This window comes from Micromys minutus (assembly GCF_963924665.1).
Source record: "Micromys minutus genome assembly, chromosome: 10".
Classification (NCBI taxonomy): domain Eukaryota; kingdom Metazoa; phylum Chordata; class Mammalia; order Rodentia; family Muridae; genus Micromys; species Micromys minutus.
In genome coordinates, this window is record NC_137979.1 from 55,455,245 (window position 1) to 55,475,189 (window position 19,945).

The window sequence follows — 19,945 nt, forward strand, 5'->3', positions numbered from 1 at the left end:
TCTGTCTGTCTGTCTCTCTCTGAATGTCTCTCCACCCCCCTCCGCCGAGAGTGTCTGCAGGAGCATGTGTGTATGCATGAACATGTTAGTATGTTTGTGGAAGCCAGAGGCCAATCTATGGTTTCTCAGGCATTGTCCACCTTGTTTGCTCTTGAGACAGGATCCCTCACTAAGGAACCTTCCTATTTTCACCTCCCCAGTGCTGAGATCAGCACATTCCACCCAACCCCCACTTTTCTTTTATGTTGATTCTGGAGATAGGCTCAGGTTCTTATAACAACAATACAAGGACCTGGGTCCCTGTGCCTGGAACATCTCCTGGACTCGAATGTCTAGAATCATCTTCTATATATAGAAGTCTAGCTATTTTGTGTAACCTACCCTGATGAGCCTTTCCTTAGTCTGAATATATAGATAACAAGAATACCTACACACAGAGTTCTGGGGGTTAAATGATATAATATTTTAACACTGTCCTAAACAGAAAGTGCTGGTTTATGTCAGCTGCCTCTGTATGGCAAGGTCCTTAGAGGTATGGCTTGAGGGGGAAAGTCTCCCATAAGCCGAGGTCAGCTTGATTCAAGCTTTGTTAGGCAAGGAGAGGGAGGTTTCTAAAATCTGCAGGAAGAGAGGGAGATGGAGATAGTTAAATAGACAATAGACAGATAGATAGATGATGGAAAGATGACAGGTAGATGAGAGTTCAGTAGATAGATATATGACAGATGATATATAGATAGAAGATATATGATAGATAAATACAAAGATACATAGATGTATGAATACAGAAATGTTTCTGAAACTTGTGAACACACTACAGTTAGAGATTACTCTATGTTCTCTATTCACCTCGAAGCTCTAGGTATTTGACATCACAATGTTGGGTGGGAGGAGATTATTCCATATTTTTTTTGTAGAAGAGTCAGCTCTGGCTAAGTAAAAAAAAGGGCAATCAACAGCTTGAAACTATGGGTGATGCTTCCTGGCATGGGAGATCACAGACATTGTTCGTTATTAACCCAAAAACCAAACAGGAATGGAGAGGGTTGGCTATGGTTGGGAACCAAATAAGTCACATGGAATGATAGCAGAAAAGCAACTAGTGGTCTTCCACTACTGCTGACTCAGTGTGGAAGGAACCAGGCAGTCTCCCAGATACTCTTTGGATTCATATTACACCCTCCTCCACAGACCAGGAAACTCAGGCTCCAGGAAATAAGCCTCAGGCTTCACAGCACATTTGAGGCAGCCATGTGGAACTCAAGAGTTGCCTACTGAGCTCTTTAAACTTTCTTGTTCACTCACTAATCCATCTATCCATCCATCCATCCATCCATCCATCCATCCATCCATCCATCCATCCACTTAGCTGATATTTTATGAACACCTATACTGTACACGTGGTATTTTAGGTACTGGAACAAACACACCTTCACCCTTCTATGAATGTTTTCTGGCTATTGCATGTAGTCATAAATTTGGTGGCTTAAAACAGCACATTCTTCTTGCAGGTTGAATCTAAGAGTCTGAAAGACATATCAGTAATGCCAAACTCCTTTTGGGGCTCTGGGTGTGTGTCCATTTTTTGTTTCTCCAGCTTCTGGTGACTATGATTGTCATCTTGGATATCTCATTCCAGTCTCTGCCTGCATGACTACTTCCTCTGTTCCTAATCTTTCTCTTACAAGGACCCTTGGCTCTGGATTTGGGGTCCGTCTTGATAGTCTACAATGAACTTTCATTTCAACTTAACTAAATCAATCAAAAGTCATTTTTTACTTAATTACTTAAATGGCTCTCCCTGCTCTCCAGAGCAAGATGCTAGTCCCAGCACCCAGGAGTTAAAATGTGGAGCCCTTACTCAACCCAAGAAATCCTTAAGAGGCTTAGGATCCAGTGAGGTTATTATTAAACAAAATCAATAAACAAGACTGTAACACGTTGTGTTGGAAAATAAAGTGGAGCTTGGGGAAAAGGAACACACAGGATCCCCTTTGGTAAAGATGACCTAGAGAAAAGGAAGAGCCAGTTAGCTGTTTCCAGCAGAGTTGAGCTCTTCTAGTGTACCTGCTCATTAAATTATAACCTTGTCAGTAAGTAATATTTCCAATCAGGGGAGCACAGTGTTCTTTACCAGGAGTTTGAGGAAGACATACTTCTCATGTATGTTGATTAAATGGCTTTACCATCACAAAGTATAAATTGTCTCAGTAGATCATGGAATCCATGGCTGCCAAAGAAAAAGGGTCATGGCTTATATAACTGTAATACATAAAAATATAAATCCAAGCTTGTAGTTTTAGGCTGGCTCCTCCTGACATTTTAATGGGTCTATAGCTAAGAGCAGTACAGAATGTTGCCCAATGAGGGTATCTGGTTGTTTTGCTTTGTAATGAGTTTAACCTGGAGAGGCCACTGATACATTTAGGCAGTCAATGATTGCGCCATTGATGGTTTTCATTTGATTATAATCGATTGAAATTTTTCCCAGCCCATAAATTTGCAGCCACATCCATGACATATTGATTGATTAATTACACATCGGCTCGTCACAGCAGAGCTGAAAGTATAGTCTGAGAAGAATTTAGCGGGCCTGGGGACCTTTGGTTTCTCTTTGGACAGAGGTCAGTCAGTGGCTTTGAGTTCACTTTCTTGCCTGTTTAACTCTATGACCCCGACACAGAACCATTTGTTCCTATGTCCCACTTTATTTCTAATTCTGTTTCTTTGCTCTGAATGACAGCCCTGAGAGGCTGCAGTCCAGGCGCTGTTGGAGTTTTATCTTTAACGTGACTGCCACTCAAGTGTCGATCAGAAGCTCTATTGAAAAGATAAGGCTCGTGGAGGATGGTCCAAAGAATGTCTGGCGCCCGCTGCCCTGGAGCCTCAAGACCTTACCTTCTTTCCTCCCTTGAGACAAAGGCTTGAGTGCCAGGAGCCAGCCATGGGTCTGGGTGAATATAATTCCACAAGACTTTTGCTGAGGGGCCATCCTAGGGGAGGATCTCCTAAGGATGTGGAGGAGGATGCCAGTCCTTATGCAACATTATGACTTGTGGTGGTGGTGGTGGCGGCAGTGATGGTGGTGGTGGCAGTGATGGTGGTGGTGGCAGTGATGGTGGTGGTAGTGGCCCCAGTGGTGTTAATGACGAGGGTTTGGGGATGACATTCTTTTGCTGAGTCACCTCGAGGAATCAGTGTGCTTCTGTGGGCCTCTGTCTTAGAGACATGGCTGGTGGTGTCTAAGGAGAGCTGACTCCAGCAGGTTTTCTTGGCAAAGACTGTGACAAACTCCTTATACCCAGATTCACTGATCTTGAATCTCATTTTCTCTTTGACCTAATTTTCAACTCTTTTTAAAAAATTTTCACATTGCAACAATCATGATTATTTTATGATATATCTGAAAGCTTATCTAATGGATCATATTTGATTCTGTTTTATCTAAAAGGTTTCAAAAATCATTTAAACTGGCAACTATATAGAGTTTGTATTTGAAATGAAGCATGTCCTAGGCTGAATGGTGGTTTCCCAAATGTATTTCTGGCCCACTCCCCCTGAGCTTGTAAGCAGGTCTTCACTTGGAAAATGACTCTTTGTGGATGAAAATAAATTAAGGTTTTTGAGAAGAGATTATCTTGGATTATGTAGATGGGCCATGAATTTAATAACAAGTGTCTTAGAAGGGAAAGATGGACAGAAGAAGAGACATGTACACACAGACAGGAGAGAAGACAGTACACAGAGACAAGAGAGGAGGCAGGTATACACAGACAGGAGAGGAGACAGGTACACAGAGACAGGAGAGGAGACAGGTACACACAGACAGGAGAGAAGACAGTACACAGAGACAAGAGAGGAGACAGGTACACACAGACAGGAGAGGAGGCAGGTACACAGAGACAGGAAGAAGAAACAGGTACACAGAGGCGGGAGAGGAGACAGGTACACAGAGACAGGAGAGGAGGCAGGTACACACAGACAGGAAGAAGAAACAGGTACACAGAAGCAGGAGAGGAGACAGGTACACACAGACAGGAGAGGAGGCAGGTACACACAGACAGGAGAGGAGACAGGTACACAGAGACAGGAGAGGAGACAGGTACAAGCAGACAGGAGAGGAGACAGGTACACACAGACAGGAAGAAGAAACAGGTACACAGAGGCAGGAGAAGAGACAGGTACACACAGGCATGAGAGGAGACAGGTACACACAGACAGGAGAGGAGACAGGTACACACAGACAGGAAGAGGAGACAGGTACACACAGGCAGGAGAGGAGACAGGTACACACAGACAGGAAGAGGAGACAGGTACACACAGGCAGGAGAGGAGACAGGTACACACAGGCAGGAGAGGAGACAGGTACACACAGGCAGGAGAGGAGACAGGTACACACAGGCAGGAGAGGAGACAGGTACATAGAAGCATAGAAGAGGCAGAGATGTGGCCATGAAGTGCATTGCAGGGTGATGGCCAGAGAATATATGATGCCATCAGCAGCTCTTAAAAACTGGAGGAGGCGAGACTCAAGTCTCTCTGAAGCTGTTGGAGGGAGGCTTCTGACTGGCACCCAGGCTGCATCGATCCAGAGCTGCAGGGTAGCAAAGGGGTGCTGTTTGAAGGCACCATCGATAGCACTTCGATGAAGTGTGTTATGACAGCTTCGGTAACAAATGCAATGCCTGATTTCCCTGTGCTTGGGAACTGCAGGCTGGTCCCATGGCTTCCAACTGGCTAGAAGCATGGCATCTCAGTCACCCAGCAGGGACTGGGTGGATCATGAAGAGTCTTCATAGAGGGCTCAAGGATAGGGAGGCAGAGATGTTTGTAGTGGGAAATCCACCTCAGGTATTTTTGTTTTCGGATAGCAAACTGTGCTATCATTGTTTCTCACTATAGCCTTAAACATTATACATTAAAGTCACATTGTGATTGTAACTATAATCACAGAACTTGCTTTGGTGTCTTGGAGGTGCACTGAGGCTATTTATTTGTCTAATAAATAGGACCTAGACTCATCCAAGAAATGAACCTATGGGCGTGGGTGGGTGAGGTCGTTTTCAGATTAGGTTAATTGAGGCAGGAAGACCCAACTTCAATGTGGGTGACAGCATTCTATGGGCTGGAGGAAGAGAAGGAGCCAAGAGTTCTACATCCGATGAGCAGACAACAGGAAGAGACTGTGAGCCACTAGGCCTGGTTTGAGCCTCTGAGACTTCAAAGCTCATCCCCTAGTGATGCCCCCAACAAAGCCATCCCTATTCTAACAGGGCTGCACATCTTAATAGTGCCACTCCTTATGAATCTATGGGGGGCATTTTTATTCAGTCCCCCATAGGCCCAATCAGAGGCAATGGAAAGCTGTCAGGGCAGTATGGGTCAGCGGGATAGCTCCTCATAAGAAACTGGTGAATTGGCTGCTAGCTTTAGAAGGGGCTGTTCAGGCTAGTCTTACTGGTTGTATAAACTAACACTTTGCTTGTTTGAGACTTTTCTCTCTTTCTTTGCTACGTAGCCCAGGTTGTCCTTGAACTTGTTTGATCCTCCTGCCTCAGACTCCTGAGTGCATAGGCTGTGTGCTTGTGTATCATGTTTAGCTTCAGGCCAGTCTGTTTGGTAGGGAGATAATTACATCAGTGTTCATGGTTTTAACGCTGACAGTTATCATAGGTTGGATACCCCTAACCAAAGACCTGAAACCCAAAATGCCCCAAGATCTAGATATTTTTGAGTGTTGCTGAGACGGTAGAGCAGAGACTTCTGTAACTGATGTCATATGGCAGAACGTGGTCAAACCAGGCATTCTAATCATATAGTGTAAAATTACCTTCAGGCTATGTATACAGGACACAGGTGTAACTAAGCTATCCATTGTGTATAGACATGTACCCATACCCAGCATTTCCCACTATGTATATAAAAATTCCTTACTCCTCAAATGTCCAAAACCCAAAATGCCTTCAGCCTGGAGCATTTGGAGTTAGGCATTCTCAGCCCAAATTATCCATGTCCAACAGAGAAGTGGAAAGATAATACTCTTTGGAAATTCTATTCTAGAACACAAACACTTAACAAACCGCATAAGGAGAAACAAATCTTTGTTATGATTTCCCCTTTTCCCAGATTAATAGATTTTATTTATTTTACATCTCAGTTGCATCTTCATTCTTTTCCTTTCATCCCTTTCCTTCCTGTCCTTCCCTCTCCCCTCCCCTCCCCACTGTTTCTAAACGTCACATTTGTTATTAAGAGAGGACGTGGTACGGTGTATGCAACACATTCAACCACAGCGTCAGTTAGACTTGGACATTGCTATTATTTTAGATTTATTTTTTTTAATGTTTTTATGTGTATGAGACTTTGCCTATATGTATTTATGTGCACCGGGTGAGCATCTGGTGTCCTGGAGCTGGAGTTACAGATGGTTACCATGTAGGTGCTGGGAATCGAACCCTGGTCCTTCAGAAAAGCAGCCAGTGTGATTTTAAGTACTGAGCCAGAGCTCCAGCCCTGAGGATTAGCGTTATAATAAGAGAAGCACAAAGAGCCAGCTTGGAGCTTCTGACTTCAAAGGAGGGGCATCTAGAAGAAGCAAGAATGTCAGTCTATCCATATAAACAGATTAAAGAAGTAAGGGGAGAGGGGCTATTTTACCTCTAGGAAGGATTGAAGCTATCTCATCTAGGAGGTAGGGTAGGGAAAAAGAGGTTCAAAGAAGAGAAGCAAGAGACCTGTGGTTCTTGTTGGTTCTTGGAAAGGGTGAATGCAGGCTCTGGAGAGTAAGAACAGAGACAAGAAGGGATGAGACAGGCAAGGGTGCTGTGGTGAGCAAGAACAGAGGCAGGCCAAAGGTTGCTTCTTTGTGAGTTGCAAGCCCTCTCCTTGGAGGTTTGGCTTTTTGAGCCTCTCCTTTTGTTTCCTAGTCCTGCCTGAGCTACCTTGAATTGCATTTCTGACTCCTGAAACCAATGGATCCTGATGAAGGCAAGGAGTACTTTGCAAGTATAATGAACTATTTCCTAAGAGGGTGAACATATGCTCAGAATGCAAACTTGCATAATTTAAGGAAAATGTGGATCCTACCTGAACTCAGTGGGATACAGTGACCCCAGTTAGAATCCCCTGCAATGAAACCCTGGTTTAATCTAAGGGGCTAGATTTGATTACCGAATTGGGGTCACCCAGTCTGACTCTTTCCTGAGTGCTCATGGGAGCATGGGATGTAGAAATAAACAACTCCACCCGATGCCTAATTCTTCTCAGGGTAAGAAAGACCATGAGCTGAGCTGTGAGAACAGATCCGCACGCTTCTCTGCTCTTAAAGAAAAGAGGACCAGAAAGCCACACACGCCCATCTCAGCTGCTGAAACCGCAACCCCCTGAGACACGCGATGAGGTAGGCCAGGAGAGATGATCTGTCCCTGTGTGTAGGTTTTATTTCGGTTAACATCATAAAAAAAATGTTTACTTATGACCCAAATGCTGGTGACTGAGGCAGGCTTATTGTCCAGGCAGCTTTGCTTGTCCTTTGGTTTGTCCTTTGCTTGTCTTGGGTTTAGTGGTGGAGCAAGTGCTGGGTAAGGGGCATCGAGATTGGGTTTGACCCCCAGTATGGTAAAATAAATCCAGGCCACCAGGCTTTTTATCATCCAGTTTCTCAGACATGTGCTTCTATGCCAACGTGTGTGTGTGTGTGTGTGTGTGTGTGAGAGAGAGAGAGAGAGAGAGAGAGAGAGAGAGAGAGAGACAGAGAGAGACAGAGAGGGGGGCAGGGGAGAGAGAGACAGACAGACAGACACCAGACACACAGACAGACAGATGCACCCATGCATGCATGCACACCCACCTGAAAACATGCATATGAATACAGAGGCCCACCAGAAGTCAACATTAGGTATCTTCTGAAATTGCTTTTCAGTTTTTTTTCTTTCTTCTTAAAGACAAGTTCTCTGATTGAACCTGGAGCTCAGCCATTTGTCCAGACTGGCCAGCTAGTGCGTCCCAGAGTTCCCCCTTGTCTCTGCCTTCTCAGTGTTAAAATCACAGGCGTGTACCACTGAGCCTACTGAGTCTGTGCAGCGGGTATTTTCCCCATCTAGACACCTCCCAGGCCCCTTTGCCAGCACTTCTGTATTTTGCCGGGTTGATTTCAGGTGCAGGGCTTCTTGGGAACCACAGTTCCTCACTTCCCTGTTTCCTGTGGCTCTACAAATTTATTATCTGGCTTATTCCTAGTGAGTCCAATAAAACAGGCCCTTGCTGGGTCTCCACTTGGTCTCTTGTTGCTCCAGCCAAAGTCTCCTGGCTGCCTCCAGGGCTTGGCCCCTTAAGCCAGGCTCTATGGGTGGAAAGTCTTGGACACTGGCCTCTCCCCAAAGCCCCCAAACTCAGTTCTGGCCCGACTTCCCACTTTCAGCCATGGGACATTGTGCCAAGCAACAGCACAAACAGCTAAGTGTTTTTTCCATACTGTGGTTTTCATTAGGCACATATACAAATGCCTGCCTATAATAGCAGGTAGTGATCTGTGCCACTCAGACTACGGCTGTTTAGAATGGTATCCCCACTGGGCTTTCGGCCATACACAAGCATACTTCAGCAGCATTTGTAACTTCTCATCAGCTTCCAGCTTAATGAATAATCACAAGAAAAATATAGGTGGGCACCTGCCAAGGGGCAGGGCAGGGATGGCTTTGGCAAAGTCAAAGCCCGGGTGTTTCCCATTTTTTATTCCATGCAAGGTTTCTTGGCTGTTCTTCCTAAGAAAGCATAAGATGCTAAAGAAATTCCTTCATCTCAGCAGATGACACCTTCTCAACTTTCCTTCTCGCCCCGTCTCAGGTCTGAACTTGATTTGCTTCAGGCTCCTACCATGGGAAGTGAACCCAGATCCAAACCTCACATTGGCTCCTCAGGGTGGTTTTGCTCTAGACGTTTATAGGAGTCAGCAAGTCATAGGTGGGGGTGACTTCACAGTCTGGATCTATTTTATCTAAGGTCTTTTCGGTGGGAGATGATCTACTGATAACCTTAAGTCCTGGTGTCATCTGTGCACAATGAAGGCATTCCACAGATATTTACTTGGAATCTACCCCATGGCAAACCTTGAAGCAGGTGTATCGTGTGTGTGTGTGTGTGTGTGTGTGTGTGTGTGTGTGTGTGTGTGTGTATGCATATGCATATACCAGGGCTGGAAATCTTGGGAGACCATCTAGAAAAATCTACTGACCACATACATGTCCCTACTTCTACAGAACCTTGAGGCTGGCGTATGTGAAGTAACTGGCTTAAAGCCAGGATGCTTTGGGTAGGAGGATTTACACATGTAAAAACAGACACTTGAGTTTCCAGGATCATTGAGAAAATGGCTTAGGTGAGAGAAGACAGACGGGGACAGGAATTAAGGCATGGCTTCTGGCTCTTGACCAAGGGTCTTCATTTTCATCTGCTTAGAAGCATGATATGTGTACTGGCTGGTTCTGTGTCAACTTGACACAAGCTGGAGTTATCACAGAGAAAGGAGCCTCAGCTGAGGAAATGCCTCCATGAGCTCCAGCTGTAAGGCATTTTCTCAACTAGTGATCAAGTTGGGGAGGGCCCAGCCCATTGTGGGTGGTGCCATCCCTGGGCTGGTAGACCTGGGTTCTATAAGAAAGCAGGCTGAGCAAGCCAGGGGAAGCAAGCCAGTAAGTGACATCCCTCCATGGCCTCTGCATCAGCTCCTGCTTCCTGACCTGCTTGAGTTCCAGTCCTGACTTCCTTTGGTGATGAACAGCGATACAGAAGTGTAAGCTGAATAAACCCTTTCCTCCCCAAATTGCTTCTTTGTCATGATGCAGGAATAGAGACCCTGACTAAGACAATGTGCTACCCTCCTTGGATGACCACCACTGATACTTCTCCTGATTCAGCTCTTTGTTGGGGTAGTGAGTCAGGGTACAATGAGAGAGGAGCCTTGACTGGCTTCCTGGACTAATTCACTCAGAAACCATCTGCCTGTGGCTTCTGATTCTGAGCAGAATAGAGCAGTCCCAGGTCTCAGAAACCACCAAGATAATAGCTTTTCCCAACCCAGCCCAGCTAGGCTCTAATTAAGACGGATGGAAATGAGTCCCTACTCCGGCTGTTCACCAGGCATAGGCCGTGGCTGGGGCGTATTCCCAAATTCTGGGCGGCCATTTCTCTCTCCATCTAGCATTGCTGGAAAGACTATTCAGACAAAGCTAAGATCCTGCTGGCTCCGGGAGGAAGGCTCCCTGTCTGTGACTGTGTGTCTGGACCGCTCTTGAGAAATGGATGTTGCATATGGTCTGGAGTAGTCATGAGGTAAGCCAGAAAGCCCTCCAGAGGCATTCAGGAGGAAAGCAGAAAACTGGAAGGGTACATCTCTTGTACCTCTGAGGGAGGAGAGAGCCTAATCTTTTGAGATTCCTAGACTAGACAGTTCTTATCTCCAGGAGAACTCTTTCTTTCTTCTCCTGGCCCTTTTCTCTCTATTTTCCTCTTATCTGCCTTGTTTCTGGATCTTCTCAGAGATTCCCCCACAGAAACTTCAGCCAACTTACTCCTCTTGAACAACTGTCATTTTTGAAAAGCTGCCTAGTCTCTTTGCTGTGACTTCTAAAGAGAGACTTTGGGCCAGGGTTGCTTTCTGTGACAAGGAGGTAGGAGAGGGGGATGGTGGAAGCTTGAGGTGGAGAGACACACACATTGCTGAGGGACACTGAGTGTGGTTGCTGGCCAGTACCACGTTCCCGACATGGGAGGAAGACAAGAGGAAAAGCAGAGGGCAGAGAACTTATGTTTGTACCCCTGCTGCTGGAGTCGCTACACCAGAGAGGCCTGACCCTATTTGACCTTGACCACCAAGACCAGAGGACTATAGAAGAACTGACCAAAAATATGCAGGCAAAAGGCCAGGACAAGCTTTCGAGTTTTGACATGTCTGTCCAAGAACAGATGTCTGGCTGGGACAGCTCTGGGCCACAGAAGAAGTTTCAATATCAGCATAGCTAAAGTCGTGAACTGTTACCTGGACTCCAGGTAAACCTCACTATCACCATCACTAGCTAAAGACTAAGAGCAAAAGCTGCACAGTTCTGCCTTGTTAGTTTATGGCCCGAAAGAGTGATGTTGACGTTTCCCTGTCCCCCTGCCTTTTTGATATTCCAGACAGGTGCCAGAGGTGTCATCAAGGTTGATGGAGCCTGGCACTGGCTTGCTTGCTGTGATCAGCAGCTGACAGCCTCACAGTGACACTTTCTCTGATTACATTTTAAACTTGGACTGTACCGCACTTGGTTGCATTTAGAATGAGAGAGAGAGAGAGAGAGAGAGAGAGAGAGAGAGAGAGAGAGAGAGAGAGAGAGAGAGAGAGAGGCAGTCAGTCAGTCAAGGAAGAACTGTCGTATGAGGAGGTTTTGTCCAGTCTTCAGGTTCAGAGCACACACAGCAAGGTTTCCACATTTCACCCTAACTAAAATACCGACATCCAATGAACTGACGTCAGATGAGAATCCAAAAATTCAGGACAGTGCACAGGCTTCATCTGGCACTGTGTGAAATCCAAAAGAAGTGTTCAGGGGTTGAGAGTGGGAGAATCCATTACTTACTTGCCCCTATTGGAAGTGAGCCCCAGTTGTCACTTCTTAATGTGGTAGCAAAAAATAAAGATTAAAAGAAAAAAATCACCCGGACTAATATTGTTTTCTTCCAGGCAGGGATAAAGAATGCTGATTTGGTTATGTTGTTACCTCTGTCTCTCCTAATGTATTAGACGGTTTGCTGATGGGTTTGCTTTTTGGATAGTAATTAATGTTAGGTAATTATTGGCAGGGAAGAACCGCTTAAATATCACTAGTTTTTAAATGCCAGCAGGTTTGTGGCTACAAGCACGGGCTTGCCTGTGCAAGACACAAACAATTACCTAGGCCAGTCTATATTTCTCCCCTTGCTGCCCATCATTCTAAATATCCGCTAGGGGGGATTTGGATGCTTCCTTCCTCCTGTGCTAAGACTCTCAGGATCCATGAACACATCCACACACGTCCTCATAGTCATCAGGATACATGCTTCAGTAAGGGGTGCTGTGATCACAGTAGAAATTTTCATGAGAGTCAGTCCACACAAGCCAATTGGAGCCAGGCTCTCATGGTGCCCTGGTCTCAAACTCAGCAAGTAGATGAGAAAGACCTCGGAACTCTGCTCTTCCTTCTGCCTTCTACCTCCTGAGGGTCAGGGTTACAGATATGCACTTGGTTTATGGGATTCTGCCAACTGAACCAGGGTTTCATGGACGCCAGGCAAGCACTCTACCAACTGAGTGATATACTCTCAGCCAGTTGCTGTCTTAGCATTGGTGGAACTGTAACCCACTGTCTTGTTGACATCACCCTGTTGGTGTTTACAGGACTCTTCAGGTGGAGGGAGTGTGTTTTCTGTCTCAGATGTCAAGGTTTGGCACTATTATATACAGCTTCAACTTTCAGGCCACCCATAGACTTTGCCTGGGAAACTGCTATGTTTAGTGATCTGCTAAAGACAAGTAGGAAGGTTCCCACTCCCTACTGATCCCCTGTCAAATGACCAACATTTCTGGGCAGTAAATGTCTGTGTGTGTGTGTGTGTGTGTGTGTGTGTGTGTGTGTGTGTGTGTGTATGTGAGTGTGTGTGTGAGTGTGTGTGTGTGGTGTGTGAATGTGTGTGTGAGTGTGTGTGTGTGGTGTGTGTGTGTGAGTGTGTGTGTGTGGATGTGTGTGTGGTATGTGTGTGTGAGTGTGTGTGAATGTGTGTGTGTGTGAGTGTGTGTAAATGTGTGTGTGTGTGTGTGAGTGTGTGTGGTGTTTACACACATTGTTAGAAGCAAGCTTAAAATCAATTGCTCTGTCTGCTGGATGAGAAAGATTTTTGCTTTTCTCCCCAAATATTTCCCTGGAAATTTAAGGAGACAAAAAAAAAAAAAAAAAAAAAAAAAAAAAAGAGAGAGAGAGAGAGAGAGAGAGAGAGAGAGACTAGGTAGACATGCATCTACATTTACAATAACAACCAACTTTGGCCATAGCCTGTAGTTCTGTGGATAATTTTTCTAAGGGCAAATTTCCTAGTCCACTGATCCATAATGCTCCCACATTATTGATGAAATTAAGGTAATATTGAAAGTGGCAGCACTCGAGAAGCAATCTTAAACTGCCTTTTTATTGCACGCAATTAGCAATAGAATTGAGAACCACTTACTAATATAAAATCACCAGCCATAGAGGTTGCAAATGAAATCCACTGTAGCGATTTCAGCCAATAGGTTTCAACTTCTTTCTCTTCATATGTGGAAGCCCCCCCCCCTCAAGTTTTAGTCCCACCAATTAATGAGAAAACAGTTAAATTGGGCTGGCAACAGAGTTTCAACTGAGATTTATGGTCTTCTCATCTTCCTGAGGGACTCTAAAACCACCCCTGACACCTCATTCTGAAATCTCTTGTATTAACAGATGGGTGTGGCAGGGACAGGGAACTCTAGATTCAAGTAACTCTGGACTTCAGTCCTTAACTCATATGAGGGCTTTCTGCTCTAGGCTGGGGGACCTCCCAGCAATGGCTACCTCGCCATCTCCAACACACTCTTGTAAAAAACACTTAAATTTATCCTAGATACGTTATCCAACATACTCTTATTAGAAACACTCTTAGATTTATCCTAAATACTTTAATATTTAGCTCCAAATTTTGCTTTCAGTTTACCAAATTCCTAGCCCTCCCTGCCACCGCCCCCGCCTCCCCGTCTCTCCAGAAGCCTCAGCTCAAATCATCACAATAATAAAAGATAATAAACTGCCTTCAGTTCGGAACATTGGCCAACCCCCCCCCCCCCCAGGCTCTGTTTAATGAGCAACAAGGATTTGCCACATCAGAAAGAGTTTAAGGTCTGCTCCAGCTGACCTTTTTGGTCTCCAACCCTGAGCAGAGGGACAGGGACAGGGGGAAAAAAAAAAACAACCAAACAAAAAACTAGGTCTTTGGAGATAGGGCAGTCTGGTCTGACCAAAGAGCTGAGGTGAGTACTGAGTTCAAGCCAGCCCTGTTCTCTATTTGCAAAGTTCATTCTGGAAAACAAAAGCCCCACAACAGCTGTCCACAGCAGGACAGAGAGAAAGCCCCCTCCCACCCCCAAAAGCACTAGGATCTGGAAAGTGACCATTAGAGAGTCTGGGGACTCAAGGAGGAGCAGCGGTGGAGAGCATTTCTTTGCTGTTTTTCTCACACGGAGATCTTTCTATGGTCTGAGGTCTGCTACAGCAGGTGGGGGTCCAGATGGGGATTGAAGCCTAGTGTCAGGTTGTGACGGCAGGTTGAAACTCCCACAGCCCAGGGTGGGAGTGGACATGACCAGCCAGGGCCTGGAGGGTCATGCTAGGGAACCCGGAGCCTGGGGTCTCCCAGGCAGGGTCCTCACCTGTTCCAGCGGGCCACCTTCCTCCGGTAATACCGCAGCGCTTCCTGGCTTGCCAAGAGCCAGTCTTCGGGACCCAGGAGAGGCGGATCCTCCAGGACTTGGTAGAGCGAGTGGGCGAAGAGGGCCTGCAGCTTAGAGCGTGGGGCAGGGCGACCGCGGCTGGGATGCTCGACCCGGGGCAAGGCTCCCGAAAAGTTGTGCCAGGCGGTGCCAGGGTCCCGGGAGGCTGCAGCTGAGTGTAGAGACGCGGAGGGGGCGCGGCCGGAGCACGGGCAGCCGACGGGGCGCTCGCCGATCCAGAGCTGGCGCTGCACTTGCGGCCAGAGGTGGAAGTAGAGGTCGGCGGAGAAGAGCGCGCCCAGGAGCAGCAGGGCCAGCAGGCGGTCCCTGCGCAGCCCGGGCATGGCCCAAGCAGACACCCGGAAAACACTTGGGGTGCAGACGGAAGAAGCTCCTGGAGTCCGGATGGGGCTGGAATGCTCACACAGGGGATTAGCTCCTCCTGGAAGGGTGTCTCCCCTGAACTTGGGGACCGCGTGCAGGAAGCTCCCAGTGTTGACAGCGTTGTCTTTTCTCGCCCAGTAGAGACCCGGGGTTGGGGTTCCCTGGCTACCCGGTTGTTATTTGAGTCTCTTTGCCCTGTGACCCCTCCTCCAGGGACTGCTCAGGTGGAGAGGTCCCCGGAGTAAGACTGCTGGCTCTGGTGGCCGGGTAGGGGCGATCACTGGAAGGAGCGCAAGGGAGCTCTCGCCCCCTAGGAGGAGGCCGGAGAGACTGCGTAGCCCAGGGCGTCTCTTCCAAGGATGCTGTCGCTCCGCAGCTGCTGAGACAGCTCCAGCGGCTCCTCCTGCAGGCGGCAGGGACTCCTGTGCCCCGGGCTGGCGGGAGCGGAGGGAATGGAGAGTTGACAAAGCAGGGGCGCCTCGGGCGATCTTGTCTTTGCGCCTAGACTCCTAGAGGCAGAGGTAAGAGCCTCCCTGCTGCCTGGCTTGGCCTGGCGTCGGTACCTCCGCCCACTCTTAGCTGGCACCTGCCTCTGGCGTAGCTTGCCAGCCAAACTCCCAATCCCTATGTTGCCGGCTCTGCCCTTCTACCTTACCATCAACCCTCTTCTCCTCCCGCTCACTCCTTGCCCCGGGGCCTCCTACTTTCCTGGCTCAGGGCTCTTCAGACACATCCTGGTGAGCCCAAGCGAGGTGCACTCGAGCCTTTTATTTCCAATTTTAGTTTTTAGGGGGAAAAAAAAAGACAATGCAAACCCTTAAAAGCCTTTCTTCTGTAAGCTTTGCCAGATGTGTGTCTGGGGGTTTGAATTTTGTTCCTCAGCGTACTCCTTGAAGGGCATAAACTGGATTCATAACAACCATGCGTCCAGCACATAGTAGGCACTTGCACTGAAGACACACTCACGTGGTGCGCAAAAATAGCTTGCCCTTTAAAAATAAGACTCCCCCTTAACCTAGAACCTGGGTGATTTCCTGTTTGGATGGAGTCTGACTCCAAATCTGCCAGTACTTTGAAAAGGGGAAATGGCAGGGAGGGAGGGGCCCCAAATGACCCCACTCCGAACTCTTGAATGTAGCTTGGTGTGAAAGTAGTCCACCCAAATGAATCACTGGAGGACCCGCTTACTTAGGCTTTTTCCTGATATTCTGTGAGGTCATTTACACTTCTCCACCCATGTTACTTCCTTCTGAGGAGCAGGGGAGGGAGGCCCTGAAATCTTGGCTTTCTCTGTTTTATGATCTGGGAATATAGAAAATGTGAGTCTGCCTGGAGAGGTGGACCCACCCTCGAGAATGTTCAGGAAAAGCCTTTTTATTTTATTTTATTTTTTGCCAGCTGTTGCCTGCCTGGGCAGCAAAGGGTCTAATTTTACTGGTTAAGGATCTGCAGGCTCTTGCTAGAGTCTCCATTCTGAGACACTGGAGCTTGTGGGTTCACATTGGAGTTTTCCCTGCAGTTGGTCAAATATTTCTTGTGGCATCTGCCATCCTCTCATCTTTAGATGAATGTGTGTGTGTGTGTGTGTGTGTGTGTGTGTGTGTGCGCGCGCGCGCGCATGGGGAAGCCAGAGGTCAACCTTGAGTGTTATTCCTCAGGAACCACTGGTGCTTTTAAGGCAGCTTCTTTTTCTGGGACCCGACTGGCTGGTCAGTAAACTCTAGAGACCGTCCAGTCTCTGCCTCCCTGCAGTTGGGATTATAAATGTCTGCCACCACACTAGCTTGGGTTTTTATGTGGGTGATGGAGATTAGTCTTGTGTTTGCACAGCAAGAAGTTTACTAATTGACTTATTGCCTAAGCATCCTGTAATGAAACTTTTACTCCATGAGGTCATCCCGAGGCTTAAAATGAGTTAAAGTATACATATTGCTCAGAATATCCCTAAGCTGTGCCAGACAGCTCTGAGACATGCTCTGGCTGTATGACATCTGGTTTCTTGTAAAGCACTAAGTTAGGTTGGAGACTCTTGATGGTTTGAAACAAAAAACAAACAAACAATCAACAACAACAAAAACCACAAGGGGGGAAAAACTGGAAATAAAAAACACCAGACAAAAGGACTAGATTCCTTAAGACTGAGTCCGACTCAGAAACCTCAAGGCCCAGCATTCTCAGCCAGTTCACACAAGCTGGATTCGGTCCTAGCCTTTAAGAGACCCGTGGGACTTTTTTTTTTTTTTTTTTTTTTTTTTTAAATCTAGAATTAAATTTTAACAGGTGATCAGTTTCTGAGAGACTTTGCAACTTTTGTTTTGTCTAATTAGGCACCATGGCCAGTAGACTACAGAGCCAGGTGACGTGCGGCGGTGTCTTATCTACAGCAAGAAGCCGTTCATGTGTTTCTAGGCTGAAGAAAAGAAGCCTTATGACTTTGATTATCCCCAGCAGACATTTTCATCCGGCTCCAGTCTAGCAAAGGCTCGTTCTAACTTGCTTGAAGGTTATCTAAACATACGTGCCCCGTGAAGGTCAAGGGCACGGAAGTCAGATATGAAGTGAAGTCAGGGGAAGAGAGATGATGGGTCAGCCAGCTGCTGTTTTCAAGGTAACCTCCAAATGGCTTTCTTTTTGAGACATGAGCTTCTCTGCTTCTCTATGTGTGAACTCCTAGGTTCCCTTAACTAGCCTCAGTTACATATTTTCAATTAAAGCCGAAGCTATTTCAAATGGCTCTCTATGGCCTGCTGGAAAATGCATCCACTGGAAACCCAACTCCCCCTTCCATCTCCTCTCCTCGTGGATGCTTCCATGATTTGTAGACTTGCAGACAAGCACTTGGCTTTCAGTAGGGCTCCATTTCAGCGCTCACCCATGCTCACCAGAATGGGGTTCTAGCTCGCAGATACAACCAGGACATGCCACAGCTTAGATTTTCATGCACAGAGATTAGGTCATTTGCTGTGACCTAGCTCCTCGGAGTTTGCCTTCTCACTTCCTTTCCAGCCTCGCTTCTAGATTCTCTCCCCTCCCCAGTCTCTACTCCATGATGGTTTCTACAGTTCTTTAGTGCGTCAGGTTCCTAGAGACTCTCTTCAGCCAAATGCTCACTCAGGGAGCATCCATCTCTCCGTTTTCTACTGAAGCTTTGGCCAAGTGTCCTTTTCCCCCTGATGCATGTCTTCAAACCCATTGAACTCAGTGCTATTAGCTTTCACGTGCCACCCTATCCCCCATATGCTCAGAGAGTCTCACACTTCAACATTGCCCATGTTGTACGTAATTCGCTGTTTGTGTGTGTTCAGAGCTGAAATGTGCCCCCTTCTCAACTGTGCACGCTGGAGCCTTAACTTCTTCCAACAGATTGAACACATTCGGAAACGAGGTCATTGCCAGGTATAATGGAGACAACGGGGTGGGGGGGGGGGACGGTAGAGTCGGTCCTTGAGGGGAAGTTTGGATGCAGAGGCATATCACTACGTCTAGAAGAAGATGGAAATCGGGACAATTCAACGACAAGACAATGAACAATGCCTGAAAACCTCAAAAAACTAGACAAGAGGCCCAGAGCAGAAATCTCAGGTGAGACCAACCCTGCTCACCTCTGGAGCGTTTAGGTTTGGCCCCTGGAACTGTTGTTTGAGCTCCCTGCTTTGTGATGTCTTGTTCTAGCCACCTTTTTTCAGGCTAATACAGTATGCATACCCCCTCATGGGGTACTCCCTCTGAGCACAGAGAAAAGTGGGCTACCCATTCCCAGACGCAGGTCTCTAACAGCCTTCCATTTGAAGGAATGCTTGCTGAGTGGGGTACAGGCACACTGGAAATCTCTGCTATTACAGGGCCCAGAACCAGTGGGGGCTTAACTATTGATGATGATAAAAATTCGGTAGTTCAGAAACCTGTAGGAGACGCCGAAGAAATATCTGACACAGTTACTTCCTGCCTTCAAGCATCTTTTATGATCATTAGAGAGACGATCTCTCTGTACCTGCTAGCCAATTAAGAAAACAAAGGAGCTGAGCCATGAAGCAGGTTAGGGAATCTGTGCCCCCCAATAGTGTCAACTTCGAAGATCACCCTGCTTCCTTTCAGTCTTGTGAAACAGCAAGTCCGTTCTTTCCGGGGAGTGAAGTCATGAAGACAACAGTGCTCTTCGTGTGTGAAGCCTGTGCTCTATTTTTAACACACACCCGCGGTTCACATAATGCTTAAAATGTAACCTATCATTTATTTGTGTAGTTGCTTCTTTTTTTTAATGCTAAGCCATAATTTCATGAAGACATGCGTGTTTCCCCCTACCCTCTCTGGCCTTCACAGAATATCATCTATAGTAAGGCCTATGAATAAAAACCAATACTTTTTTTTTTTAAGCATCAGTGGTTTTGTGTGTGTGTGTGTGTGTGTGTGTGTGTGTGACTGTCTATGTGTATTAACATGTGGAGGTGGGTGAGGAGTGATATGAAAATTTATTTAAAGTAAGAACTTGGGGGTCTGGAGAGATGGCTGAGCAGTTTAGAGTAGTGGTTGATCTTGTAGAAGACCTAGGTGTTTGGTTTCCAGCACCCCTAACAGTGGCTCAGTGTCTGTGACTCCAGTCCCAGGAAATCTCCCACCCTTTTCTGGTGTCTGTGGGTGTTCATGCAGTGCAAATACAAACATGCAGGCAACACACTTAGCATATAATAGGTCTTAAAAGTAACATGTACCTATGAAACCCAGCCCCAGATTTAAATCACTGTATTGAAATAGAGACCTAGTGTAATCCCACAGGAGCCGTCTAAGGCCTGGGAGATAAGCGTCTTCCAGGAAGCAAGCATTCCTGCCCCCGAGGCTTTATTGCAGAATAGGTGAGTGTAAAGGCAGTGCTGTGGTAACTGTCCAGCCCTCTTGGCCACCATCGAGAGGAGGTGGGCATTTGAAATGACCTTGAAGGTTAGCTCTGCATCGGAGTGAGTCTGAGTGGACTAGAATGTTTGGAAGTGGGTTGGGGGCTGGGCCTGAGGAGATGGCTCAGTGGAAAAAGCACTTGAGGCTGAAGCCTGAGGAGCT

At 46.8% G+C, this 19,945-nt stretch overlaps 1 protein-coding gene across 1 annotated transcript in view; it reads right to left on the reverse strand.

Moving 5' to 3' along the window:
* Positions 1 to 14,853, reverse strand: part of FAM20A (FAM20A golgi associated secretory pathway pseudokinase) — a gene marked incomplete at its 5' end in the record, with an annotated part of 47,999 nt that extends 33,146 nt beyond the window's left edge. The window contains one exon of the mRNA XM_080923823.1: positions 14,450 to 14,853. Within this exon, the coding sequence (XP_080779949.1) occupies positions 14,450 to 14,853 (404 nt within the window). The remainder of the gene's footprint in view (positions 1 to 14,449) is intronic.
* Positions 14,854 to 19,945: the final 5,092 nt, after the last annotated feature.